The sequence below is a fragment of the Rhea americana genome, unplaced genomic scaffold, assembly GCF_003343005.1.
Source record: "Rhea americana isolate MKP2758 unplaced genomic scaffold, rheAme1 scaffold_85, whole genome shotgun sequence".
Taxonomy (NCBI): domain Eukaryota; kingdom Metazoa; phylum Chordata; class Aves; order Rheiformes; family Rheidae; genus Rhea; species Rhea americana.
Genome location: NW_028187034.1, coordinates 1,764,826 through 1,778,271, shown reverse-complemented (window position 1 = coordinate 1,778,271; position 13,446 = coordinate 1,764,826). Strand labels below are relative to the sequence as shown.

General features: G+C 58.6%; 1 protein-coding gene across 1 annotated transcript; it reads right to left on the bottom strand.

The window, feature by feature from the left end:
• Nucleotides 1-694: 694 nt before the first annotated feature.
• Nucleotides 695-13,201, bottom strand: SUN2 (Sad1 and UNC84 domain containing 2). Its single transcript, XM_085323455.1, has 17 exons — nucleotides 13,035-13,201; nucleotides 12,511-12,683; nucleotides 12,271-12,417; nucleotides 12,057-12,152; nucleotides 11,429-11,522; nucleotides 11,129-11,271; nucleotides 10,663-10,799; nucleotides 10,130-10,348; nucleotides 9,940-10,017; nucleotides 9,305-9,348; nucleotides 8,598-8,763; nucleotides 8,185-8,412; nucleotides 6,601-6,685; nucleotides 6,157-6,272; nucleotides 5,048-5,215; nucleotides 4,495-4,587; nucleotides 695-4,125 (listed from the first exon to the last, which is right to left on the bottom strand). The coding sequence occupies exons 1-17, from the start codon at nucleotides 13,160-13,162 to the stop codon at nucleotides 4,012-4,014; spliced, it is 2,229 nt and encodes a 742-aa protein (XP_085179581.1). The 5' UTR covers nucleotides 13,163-13,201; the 3' UTR covers nucleotides 695-4,011.
• Between the last annotated feature and the right edge of the window lie 245 nt (nucleotides 13,202-13,446).

Here is a 13,446-nt window from a genome sequence, read left to right as displayed (position 1 = left end):
TGCTGAGTGGAGACCTGACCCTAGTGCAAGAGCTGTGCCTTCACTCCAGATGGAGCATGGTCACAAAGTAAATGGGAATTGCAACCTAGAAACCAAAGCCTGGGGCAGCAGCTGATCAGTGTCATAACTGCTGCATGGGACAGTCTGTCACAGATCCAGACCACTGCTAGAAGCCAATTTTGAGTCCTCTAGGATGTTGCCGTTTGATTTAGGTGTCCCAAGAAAATCAAGATTGGAAGAATAGGTCTTATTTTCAGCATTCTTCCAAGTACTATTTGCATGCTAGAGCCTGCCAGCTCACAAGGTGAGAACTACTGACCTAGATGCTATAGATAGGGTAAATATATAGCAGTGTTCACCTGAGAATAAAATGCTTGCCTCTTTCACAAGGTAGCTGAACTTCCTTGGGCAAACTGGCATTAGGCAAGCCTGTTTTCTTACGGTGATTTGWAAAAAGCTGTAGGTCACGCTGGAAACTAAGGATTTGGTATGAGTAGGGCAGGAGGTTTATCTGTTTGGGAGGCAACTACTTGTTAGGTATAGGCTTTGCAATAAATTTCAGGAAAGAAATTAAAAATCTTGATAAAAGCAACAGCTGGACTCTTGCACTACTACAAGAATAACTGGGTCTGATGGTTCTGTATCATTCTCACCAGCAAGTGCCCCTGCAGAACACCTAAGAGACTATCAACAGTTTTGATATAATTTATTTTTATTTTTGCATAGGCATAAATTACAATCTGTTGATAAAAAATAAAATGAACAAAACAGTGCAGCATTTGCAACAGGYTACAAAATTCAATACAAATTCATCTCCTACCCTGTAACCACCCATTTATGCAGGGTTAATTTGTAACACTTGTATAGAGAAAACAGAGAATGAGGGAAAATAAAGGAGGCAAAGGGAGTAAATAAGGGAAGTATGCTCCAACAGCTGTTTCATTTTGCTTGTCTCACTGTGTTCACCTTGTGCATCAGCACTGGACTCAAATAGCCTTGGGCTAGGAGATGCACCAGGCTGACGTAGCAGTGTTACATGCCCTCTTCTCCCTTGCAGCTGTAGAGCACAGGAGAAGTGTTATATAAATGCTGCAAGCTGCAGGCAGACYGAGGCAGCTGAGCGGGCGCTCCAGCAGGCACTCCCTGCGGTTGCTCATGCTGCAGCCCGGATCCAACACAGAGCGTAAGGACTGAAAAAACTGCACTTGACCTTTCAGTGCCCAAGCTCAGCATGCCCAACCAGGTACCCAGACACAGTCAGCACCGGGAGAGCCCCCAAATCAGCACTAACCACTAAAAAAGGAGCATATAAGAYAGGCTTTCCTCCCAGTTCTGTCTCCAGGGTGTTCTACCCGCAAATGGCAGTCTGAGCTTTCTCCTGCAGGGACCCACTTAGGAATCCTTTCAGTGCTAAAGGACATGAGCAAGCTCCTTGTGTCAAAGCCTGCAGCTCCTTGCCCCTAAAATAGTGGTTAAGACAGCCTCAGAAGGAGCAGGGGAAACCTCTCACCAGTGTGCCTTATTTACTAAAAGGTCTTTTTTTTCTTTGCCCTGTGCTCTCTACCCTGGTTGTCCAAACCGTGTAAGGAAAGAGGCCAGGGAGCCAGAAGGGATAGGAGGAAAAAATGGCTCTCTAGCCTAGTGGTTATGGTATTTGCTTTGAAAGATACAGAAACCCTGGTGAAGAGGGAGAGTTTCATCTCTGTGTGCCAGCGCTGTTTCTTACGAGATGAAATACAGAAACAGCTTTGCCAARCCTAGGTCAGGTCTAGGCATTCACAGAAGTCTAACTGTGTGCACGCAGGGCCCTAGCAGGAGACATGACTCCAAGGCTAAGCAGGCAGTTGTAGACAAATTGAAAATAACTTTGGCTGTAGCTGCCAAAACTTGAGCCTAAGCTCAATACAGGATAAAATTTATCTTCTCCGGATCTGGCTGCAGGTCTGTTTTCTTCTGGCAGCAGAGGCCTCTAACTCTCTAGGAGAATTAATAATCTGGGGAGTGGGACAGTGCCCTGACCTTCCACCCAACATGCATGTTTGCTTTCTTGGAACAAATCAACCCCTTCAGAAAGGGCAGTGGTGCCACCTCTCTGAGCCCCTTGGGCGTGCAGGGCTCAACGCCTCTGGCTGCCAGCAATCAGGGTGCGCTGACAGAAGAAGCCTCCTCAGCTCTTTCCCCTCTACCATGTCCCCTCACCTCAGCGTGTTTCAAGCMGAAAGAGCAGAGCAGGAACCAATTCCTCATGCTCCTCCCTGCCCTCTCCAAGCAGTACTTGCATTGCCTGGGGACGACGCTGATGCCAGCAACAAACAGGGCGGAAATGATAAACAGGAGCCCTTGGCTTTTCTTTCAACAATCAGATGGGGATTGTCCCCAAAAGCTACCTACTGCCGGTCAGTCCCCTTGTCCCCTTCCCCCCAGGCCACGTGCAGTGATTGCACCCTGCACAATGGTGCAGGTGCAATCCCTGGCAGGTRGTCTTCCCTCTCTGCCCCATCTCCCAGTCATCACCAGTATACGTACRGGGAGAGCCGTAGAGAGCGTGGGGGCAGCAGGTCCCGCTCCCTACGTACAGTTGCCTATATACAGATGCATCTACAGACAGGTGGTCACAGACACAAGCTGCCCACACACCTTACAAAGTTACAAACTTGGAGGGCGTCCTCCAAAGTCAGGAAGGCAGGAGCGACCCCAGCGCCCCACTGGCGAGCTCTGCCGGGCGCCTTTTCTCCGAGGATGCTCGGGCAGACGCACAGCAGCGGTTCGCGACGGACGTTGTCTTCTCGAGCCCAGCTATCAAGCCACGTAGGCTCRAGGCCCAAGTCTGAAACAGCTCTGCTCATCTTATTCTAGTTTGTCTTACTGTGCRCACTATTTTCCTATTAAGTCAAGCTCCAGCTCTTTCTGAATCTAAACCGCTCGCCTGAGCGGCACCGCGTAGCAGAACATTCTCCGGTTAAGTAGAAATCGCATGGAAAAAAAAGATTTTTTTTTCCTTTGTTATTACAAAAGAAAGCCCTGACACCCTAACCTCAAACCTCCCCCCCCTTAGAAAAAAACCCCAGAACAAACCCAAAAGAGAAAGCAGATGATGGGAGTTTTCAATAGCATCATCGTGCTTAGCAACCGGGAGCCAAAGAGAGCGGAGGGACAGGTGCCCCCGCACACGCCGGCACGCGAGCGGCGCGAGGGCTCCCTTCGCTTCTGGCACTGCGGAGGCCCAGCAGCGCCCGCCGGCARCGGGAGACACTGGGCGTCTCCGAACCCGCAGCCGTCGGGGGTCCAGGTCGGACGGATCGCAGCGCCGGGGATCACGACCCACGGATTCTTGGCTTTTCCCGCCCGCCCCCAATCTTTAGTTTTATATTAATACTGCACTAATACTGCGTTATTCCCCCTCTGCCGACCCAGCTTTAAAGGCCTCGGGCTCCTTAGCAACCCAGCGCCGAGGCAGAAGAACCGCCCCAAGCAGAAGGGAGGCGACAGCGGCGCGAGACTCTCCCCACYGCTCCGACGGCCACGAACGCTGCAACGCGCCCAAGCCCCCGCGAAGCCCGATACAGAATTGCGGATGCCTTCCCAAAGCCACAGCAAGGCTGCACGTGCCCTCGGAAAGGACGTGGGGAAAARGGGGACACGGGGACTGCACAGACCCAATACAAAACTAGCTTAAAAAGTTGAAGTGTCCGATATGTGCTGAAAATAGCCTCGGCCGTGCTAGGGCGCGTGCAGGACGCTCTTGCCTTACCATCCCATCCTCYGAGGACTAGTCCTCTCCCTAAAAGCAAACTCTTCCCCTCTGCAAGCGGCAGCGCAGAAAAGCTGAAGGGGAACAAATTCTMCGGGGCGGCTGCTTGTGCCTCCCAGGATTTTTACGTGTGAAGCAGCAAAAATAGACAAATTCTCTCTCACTCTCTTCCCAGGCAGCGTCCTCCCTGCGCCATCGTCCTGCGCTGCCCATGGGGGACCCGGGGCAACCGGCCGGGGCGAGCGAGCCAGGGCAGGGGGTCAGTGAGCTGGCTCCCCGTGCACGCGGAAGCGGTAGATGCAGGTGTACTCGGGGTGACCCCAATTGCTCAATATCCGGAGCTCCACCAGCTGGAACGTGCCCAAGTCTTCACCCTTAGCAAGAGGGGAGAGCGGAGATGTTTCACAGCAGGAAGGGAAACCCGCATCCAAGGGGATYGGACCCACCCCTTGAGATAAGGACGAGCATCCCTCAAACCTGGAGCACAGAAATTGCTGCTGAGGACGCAAGCTGGCCAGGAGCCCCCGTACAGGAGCAAAGCTTGCAACATCCCCTCCCAGAACGAGGGGAGCCTGAACAGCGATTCTCCATGGGTGAACCTCCCAAGGACCAATCAACCACATCTAGGATGGCTTCATACCCCTCAAATCCTCCACCCTTGCGTTCCCCAACACCACTGCCCAGTTTTCACCTCTGGGGGCTCAGCCCGGCTGGAGAGCTTCTGCACCATCCCTGGGCCTTACCTCGAAGTAAAATGTTTGGATGGGATCGCCATCGTGGTTGTATATGAACTGCCCAAGGAGAGCGCCCTCCTCTTCTCCTTCCTCTTTCAAACCCTAAGGGGAGCGAGCAAAAAGGGGAAGGGAGGCAGAAAGGGAGAACATGAGGTGATCAGAGAACCCAGAGYGGAAGTGGGAGACAGAGACACAAGTGCTCTTAGACATCACACCTGCGCTTCCAGGCCAAAACACACAAATGGGAACAGGGACCAGTGGGGAAGGGTGGGGGAAAGACCAAGAGTTACACCTACTCACTTCCCTCTCCCCCCACGTACCCCCCCAGAGCCCCTTGCACCCCAAAACCTTCCCCAAGCATTGCTTRCTTATCCTTGCAAGGATAAAATCCATCCCCTCCCAGGGCACTCCACAGCCAGGTTCGGAGCTCACTTCTCATTTGATTTTTGCAGTCTCATCCCCTCCCCTTGTCTCTCATCCTCAAAAACATCAGCTTCTTGCCACCCCCTGCAGAGCCCTCAAGTTTCCACCTCTTCCCTTGGGTCCAGATGAGGATACTCACATAGACAGTGAAGTCCTTGGGAGCGCTGGGGATGGTCCCCTGGGGTGAGAGGGCTTTCGGGATGTGCTCCAGCGTCACAGCTGTGGGACGGATGGGGCTGGAGAGGCGGATGACAGCGAACCCCTGGGATCCACGAAATGCCCAGCAGTTCCCAGGGTTGACGTCTGGCTACRCACATGGCAATGAGACATGAGCTTTTAGGCATCAGCAGGAAGGTCGCTACCATTAACACTGTTTTTCTCCCACTGTTACCTAGGCTGCCTCACCCTGGAGCATTTTACAGGCTCTGTATGGACGTATTTATACCCTACAAGATGTGGGCACCTCCAGAAAGAGGCACAGCAGCTATCAACTGCGCAGTAGCGTGTGAGGGGGTTGGGCTGCTCCAAAGCCGCTTCCAAAGCTGCTGTAAAGGCAGTCCCCTTCATTCACAACACGCAGGGATGGACGAGGGCCAGGCTAGYCCTCGGCTAGCCGAACGCCCTCCGCGCCCAGCTCAAGGTGGGACAGTCCCAGAAGGGAAGCTGGCAGCCACAGAAAAGGGCGGCTTAGGGCCTGCCGCTTGCTTTTTACACCTGCACACTCAGTACCTGCCACGGGGGAAACAGCCCTATCTCCCAGCTTAAGTTATTGCTCCAGCCTTACACRGAGATCATCACTTCTGCAGGGCTGCAGCGCTGCACGCTGCTGCTCCAGGCAGGCTTGAGCAAACACTGGGACATGGGATGCCTGATTGCACATTGCCTCATGTGTGAGATCAGCACATGTAATCACTGCAATAAAACCCTGTAAAAAGTGCACAGAAACCTGTGCACCCGGTTCCCTCTCCCCAATCCTTCCTCTGCCCTCCTGGGGACAGCAGGAGTTTATTCTCCTCCACATGGTGTGTGGAAAACAGGCACCTCCCAAGGTGCCAATGCAGCAAAAGGCAAGGAAAAAAAGGGGTGCGAGTAGCCCTGGGGAAGGGAGACAAGCTGGGACAGAGAGAGTAGGTGACTCAGGAAAGAAAGGAAAGGAGAGGGCCCTATTTAAGCTCACTCAAGTGACATGACAGCCCAAATCCCAGCAGGGGCGATGGAGGCCCCCATCCTGCTCCCYGAGATGCTCACCTGCAGGATGACCCGCGGGGACTGTGAGTGGTACCACAGGGGGATGCCGAACAAGCTCAGCAGCGCTGTCTTGGTCTCATACGTTTCCGAGCAGCGGGTGTTAATGACGCTGGCCCCTGGCACAGAAAGGGGGAGAGAGGAGGTGAGGCTGCAGCTGCCAGCTGCGCGACACCAGGCACGTTGCACGTGTCAGCGCCGCAGGAGGGAAGCTGCGGCAGCGTTTTCTAGGTATGGCTAATACAAGAGACAAAAAACTTTCTGCAGCTTGGCCGAGCTCATCCCCCATCAMGCTGCACTAGGTGCACCAGCTCCCTGGCGCGCTGCAGACCAGTGCTCTCCTCCTCGCGAGTCTCGGTGCTTGGCCATGCCGTGGGTCACAGATTGATGCTGGCAGAAACCCTGCCACCACCCTCCCGAGGGGGTGAGGCCCCCCTCCCCGCCTACCTGCCGACTCCAGTGCGTAATCCACCATCCCCACGCGATCCTCACTGTAGCGCTTCAGGGCCTGGTTCACGATGAGATGCACTTGCTGTAAGAGGAGCACAGGACACAAGAGGGCTGAAGGGATGGCAAAGGCACCCCGTCCCCCACCTGCCCCCAACCTGACGCACCCAGGACCAGATGCCCGCAGGCATCGATGCCAACTTGCCCTATCTGGCAAACGTGATGTTGTAACACCAGGACTGCATGAGGTCAAAGAGGCCACGGCATCCCAGGAAAGAGCCGCCRCCTCTCCCGGATACACAAGCAAGCAACAGACGCATCCTTCAAGAACTCAATCCAAGAAATGGGATCCAGCATCACTCTTTGGGGTCTGAACTTTATAGCACGCATGAGGCCTGTGCRGACCGTGGGACAGCACCTGCTGTTAATCCCCCTTTACGCCTCTCTCTATTGCCCTCCCCAGAGAATTGCCAACAAATCTTTTCAAAGCAAACGGATTCATTTTTTTCAGTAGACACATCAGTTTCCTGGTGTGCTTGCTTTCCTTCTCCACATCTCCCCAGTCCMAGCACTAGTGACCTGAGCACCAGATTCAGGTTTTAAGACAACTAGAGACATGCATGTGTGCAGATACTGCYACCTCCAACCCTTTGCAGGGCAGGAGGGCAGGATGGGCGGCTGCACAGGCGCAGCCGAGAGCAAGCTGGTGGCAGAGCAGAGAAGGGAGGAATGTCACGTCCCATGGGAGCGCTCTTTCCTCACGGGATCTGCCAGCACAAGCAGAGGCAGAGGCAGACCCTGGCTGCCTCTTCTTCCTCTCCCTTCCTTGCCCTCAATGCCTTTGAGGCGCAGGCTCAAACTCAACAGAACAACCTGACAACCACCACTTCAGAGTCACCCTCTCTTTTGGGGAAGGTGCACAACCTTGTCTAGAGGGCTTCCCAGACCAGCCTTCCCCTTAAAAGCTATGTCTTGAGGAAGGTGTTTAGGCATCATTAATAAAGCACTTTTACTAAAACCTAGAGCACATCCTGCCAGGCTCCGTCAGACGCATGCTGAAACAAGCTCCCTGCCACAAGAAATCAGTCTAAAGAGGCAAGAAGAGATGTTTATGGGGGTCAACAGGGGGGGTATCATGGCGACTGAGCAGAGGCCACAAAATTCCTGCAAGGCCAAGGATTTAGCAGAGTCTGCTCCAATAATGTCTTAAAACCAGCCACCCCCCTCAGCTTTTGATACAGGAGAACTTGCTCGCACTAAGACACAAAAGCAAACAGGCATCTTTGGCAACTAGACACCAAGCTCCATCCGAGGTTTCGACAGCAAGGAAAACAGCAAAGGGGTAGGAGGAAAACGCTTTCAATTTGCCAGGCCTAATCCCATCTTCACCACAGCACACCCCAGGCTGCTCCAATATCCACCTGCACACCACGAGTGGCATCCCAGCCATAAGGGCTGTCCCAACGGCTCCACTATTTTCTCAGGCATGTGTGCCAGCCCCCCTCGTGCACACAAAAGGGGGCACACCCCCCCTCCAGGGCCTGTGGGTGCTGCCACATCCCTGAAGCCCAGGCAAATACTCACCTCCTCCGTTACCCCCGCGATTCCCCCTTGCTGCAGGGCCACTCCAACGCCAGCCTGGGCATCCCGTGCCGACAGCCTCCGGTCCTCCAAGACTTTGGCAAGGATCTTGCGCTCCAGTGCATGGAGCTCAGCTTGCAAATCTTCCCGCTGGAGGAAGAGGCCGGCTGCGCCGTCCTGCCGGGGCTGCGACAAGAACTGGCTCACCCAAGCAGGGAACTGCGCCTCCACCTGAAACCAGCAAGGCGAGAGCTCAGCCCCCAGGGAAGAGACTCCTCACCTCGCAGCCCGGGCTTCACGGGGGCCCTGGGATCCATCTGCGAGGGGGCTGGCTCCCCTGGGAACACTGGTCCTAAAAACCCAGGCAGCCCCGAGACGGGACAGACCAGACCCGCTGTAAAGGATCAGGGACTCACGTCAGTCCGCACTCCCTTAATCTGCTCCAGCATCACTTCCATGTGCTTTCCCACCACCTCCTGGTCCGATTTCAGGAGCGCCAGCTCCTTCTTCAGGCCCGCCAGCTGCCGCTCCAGTTTGTCCATCTCCTGCTGGAAGCTCCCCCTCAGGCCCTCCTGCGTGGAGCTGCACCGCAGCCAAACAGAGAGGAAACATAACAAAGGTATTAGGGCCAGATGGGCGGCACGGCGGGCAAGATCCTGGCACAGCTCCTCCAGAGAGCCACCGGCGCTCCTGATGGGGATTTGCAGCCTGGCTGCCAGTGACGGACGATCCCGGCTCCCCTCTGCAAACCAGGAGGGGCCTCTACCCCACCAGCTACAGCTCCCAGCCCCGGGACTGCTCCTACCTGCGCTCCCCTGCCTCTGCACTGTGACTCCAGGTGACACAAGTCTTTGCCACCATCACTCCCACGATCTCCCTCGCAGCAGCGCTGCTACCCAGGGCGCTTCCCCTCTTGCTGACTTCACCAAGTGTTCATTCCTCCTTTTCCCGTAATATAGCACCTCTCTTACCTCCCTCACCAAACCAGGGCTGGAAACCCCTCCTAAGCTCTGCAGTGGTTACTTCACCCTACTATCTGTTTGTCCCTAATACAGGATGCAAATCTATGTTGGGGAGGTCAAGTCGCGGTGAGAAGCAGCTCTGCCCAGACGGCCAACCATACCTTTGCCACTCCGAATTCAGCTCAAACAAGCGGGCCTCCATCTCCTGCCAAAAGAGCCACAAGGGAAAAAAAACCGCAAGGGTGAGATCTGCAGCGAGCACATGAAATTAAGCAAAACCATGTCAGGACACAGGAAATGCAGTGCTACATCAGAAACAGCCYATTCTCTATCATTTGGAGCAGCCAGGGCTGCTCCCTGCAGGGATGCAGGGCTGCTCCATTGGGAGACTCAACGGGATGAGACCGGAACGGCCCCATGGCTGCTGGGATCCCCCGACAACCTTCCTCCTCTACTGGTGCCTCGGCACCCCTCTTCCCTTCCCAGGCACAGACGTGGTCTGTGCTGCCCTGTTCCCCAGCAGCTCTGCCGTGGGGAACGCCGCTTGGCTCCCTTGGACGCTTAACATTAAAAGCCTGGTTCAGACCTTCCCCAGCTAGGGTAAACGCGGCTCCACGTGGTGTTTCCAGCCAGGAGTAGGGCAATGGGGACAGCAAACAACGCCGGCAGCGGGCTCCTGCCGACACCGTGAGTCTGGCTGCCTGCACCCCGCATGGATGCATCCTGCTTCCGAGATACAGCTGGTCCCCCCGGTCTTCCCCAGGATTTTGGGAGGAGCGAGGTTTCAGCCGCTTACCTGCGAGGCTTGAGTGATCTTCCCCAGGCGCCCGTTTAAATCCATCTGCACCTGGGCTCGGAGGGCATCCAGCTCGCCCTGCGGGGCGCAGAGGAGACGTGAGAGCCTGGCCGCCCAGACCCCGCGGCCATCCGCTGAGACAGGGCGGGTGGTGGGCGCAGCCGGCCRGGATGGCCCCCGCGCTCCTCACCTGGATGTGCGTGGCCACGTCGTTGTGGACGTGCTCCTTCAGCTCCTCCTCCCGGCGGCTCACCAGCCCCTCCAGCAGCGTGAGGACATCCCCCTGCTTCAGCTCGCCCCCCGCCGCCCTGCTCTGCAGCTCCCACCGCGATGCCTCGGCCTCCAGCACCTTGAAGCGTTTCTCCAGGGCTTGAAACCGCGCTAGGAGCTGGTGCTCGCTGCTCGGCCCCTGTGATGGAAAAGGGAAGCATGGTCTGACAAAAAAAAACCCCACACACGGCACCAATCCCCTGGKGTCCTGTCTGCTCCAGAGGGACCAGCACATCCCCTGGGAAAGGGGCATGAGACCTGCTGCTTCCTAGGAGAGGACAGACACTTTCCCCCAGGGGTGCCCAGACGGCCGAGGGCACCAACATCGCCGTAGCGGGGGCTGGACCGTGTGGCTCCAGGCGTCCCCATGCGGCACGCACTCCCCACCCGGGCTCGTGGGTGGTGGGGAGCCCTGCGCCAGGGCTGCTCCAGCAGCTGCTCCTCAGCCCYTACCTGATCGAAGGCGGTCAGATCCCCACCTCCCGGCACATCAGCTCCCCGAGAGGCAGAGGACGAAACTTTTGCAGAGCGCCATGAAAACGCAGGGAAGCTGAGCGCTGACAGGCCGTACGGGTAGAAATACCAAGCCCCTGGCAACGGAGAGAGATGAGCTGGTTAAAGTGGTGGGCCCGGAGCAGGCAGGCTCAGGCTAGCAGTCCGCCACCACCGAGGGTCCGCAGGTGGCCTCTGGGCAACAGGGTTCCTGGAGCGAGGTACCAGGAGCACGGAGCTGGTGGCCCTCTCCCACGCGCCCGCCCTCCCCGCGTGCCGGGGTTTGGGCTCTGCCACTCACGAGGCAGCAGGACGACGGCTCTCCCGAGCCCCCCAGCACGACTGTCCCGTCCTGCCACTTGGGGCAGGACAGAGAGGCTTCGGCAGGGCAGAGAAAACAGCCAGCCTCAAACCGCGGCTGGCTTACCGTAGCCGAGGGCAGTGAGGAGCAGGAGGAGGAGCAGCAGCAGCAGGAACTTCTTCAGACCCCAGTAGCGTCCGGAGAGCCGAGAAGAAAGAGGAGCCTGTTTCACTGCAGCTGCCTTCTCCCACGCGCGGCCTTCCTTCGCACTGGAACCAGAAACGGGGCATTGCGAGGGAGAACGCCACAAAACCGCCGACCTCGGCCCTCGGAGCGCGCTGGGGGTCCGCGGGTCTCACCCACCCCCGCTTCCCCGGCATCCCGCCACGTGCTAAGCCGCTCCCCCACCCTCCCYGCCACGCTCACCTCCTCGAGGCGACGCCGTCCAGGAGGGCGGCCCTGCCGGTGAGGCGGCGCCACGCGGCTCCGACCCACGACAACGACCACCCCAGGAACCGGACTGCAAAGAGAAAGGGAGATCAGYGCTCAGACGGGACCCCAGCAGGGACAGCCCCACCCCCCAGGCTGCTCGCGCTCACTATTGAGGGGAGGCGACGGCAGGAGGACAACCCGCCACCGCCGGCGGAGCAGCCCCTCTCGCTCCCCGTCTGGGTCTGGCRAAGGGCGGGAGGCCCCCAACGCTTCGAGCACATTCGGTGAGCTCAGACGCTCGCCAGCGCGCGCGGCGACCGCGCGGCGCTCGGCCCTCTCCCTCCAGGGACTTCACAACGCAGTTCATTCGGCTCCGCTAGCGGCCCCTCCACTCGCCCCACGGCTGCACGCGCGCTTCCACCACCACCCCACCTCGCACAGGCACAGGTCCCTTCCAAAACCCCTCCGTCRATGCACAAATTTTTTAAGCTTCTGTCTCTTTTGTTAGTGATATTTAAGGCGGGGCGGGGGAGAAACCCTCCACCTGAGCAGGGAACATTGCACGTGGCCACGTGGGGAGGGCGAACTGCTGCGAGCAGCCGGCCCCAGGCCCGGCACTCACCCGGGGAGGAGGCCACGTGCCAGAGGAAGGAGCCCACGCTGGAGGCTGCGCTCCTGAGCCCCGACCCAGAGCTGCTCTGGCCGGAGCGGAGGTGACCTGCAGGGAAAGGAGGACGAGAGGCAGTAAACCACCCGGCCTGCGCACACTTGGGTTTCACCAGCGCCTTCCCGCCAGCTTCCTCCCCGTCACCGCAGAGGGGCTGGCGCGTCCCTACCAGCGTAGTCATCTTCAGAGGAGTAGCCAGACGAAGAGGCGTAGGTGTCGTACATCTTGCTTTCCGCCAGCCCGTTGATTTTACTGGACTCCGTATCCCCCGTGCCTCTCCTCCTCCTCGTCGTCATCGTTGTCGAGAGCTCCCCACCTGCCCCAAAGTCACAGAGCCCCGCTGAGGTGACCCCGGCCGGCGCCACGTCCGCCGGCCGCGGGGCTGCCCGCCACAGGAGGAGCCGCTCACCCCAGAAACTGCTGCCGTCCAGGCCGTTGTCGAAGCCTGAGCTGCCCAGGGCGGAGARTCCCCTGTCGCCCCCCAGGAAGGACTCGCTCATCACCGACTCGCTGTAGTAGGTGGTCTGGGTGCTGGGGCCGGGAGAGAGGCGCTTCATGCTGCTCGATTTCCTCCTGACCATCCTGCCAGGGGCGRGAGAAAGACTTGCAGGAGAAGAGACCTGCGCGAGGCAGCTGCGAACGCCCGCGCCGTGCCGGCGCGGGGCACGGTGCACCCGCCGGGGAGGAGCGGAGGACTTGCCGCAATTCCTCGGCAGGTGCCATTTAGCCCGGAGCCCTGCCGCGGGCCCGTCTCCGCTACCTCTCCGTGCAAAACACGCTCCTCCCTCCCGCGCGCCCTGCGCCGCCAATCCCCGGCGCAGGCAGCTGCGCTCACCTCCGCTTCCTCCGCCGCGGTTTTCCGGCGGGCCGCCGGCGCCGAGCGCTCGCCCTGCACCGCCCCCGCCCCCCGGCCCCACCGCCCTCGCCCCGGACCTGCTGGCGCTGTCCTTGAAGGGGGTCTGCGGGCCCCCCGGCAGGGAGCCGCTGCTGCTGCTGGCGGCAGCGTCGTCATCGCCCTGGTAGTAGCGCGTGGTGACCAGGCGCTGGCTGCGGCGGGACATGGCGGCCGAGGGGGCGGCACCGTCTCACCGCCGCGCCTGGCGGGCACGCAGACGGGGCAGAGAGCGTCAGCAGCGGCGTGGGACGCCCCACGCCCCCCCAGCCAGGGCCAGGGGCAGGCGGCCCCCAGGCGCCTCCCAGCACCGCACGGCCTGACCACCTCCCCCAACCCGATACTGTGCCCCCACACACCCACCCCAGCCACCCTTCATGCCCAGGCCAGCCCGACCCCCACGCACACCCCCATGCACCCACACACCCACCCCCAGGCACCCTTCATGCCCAG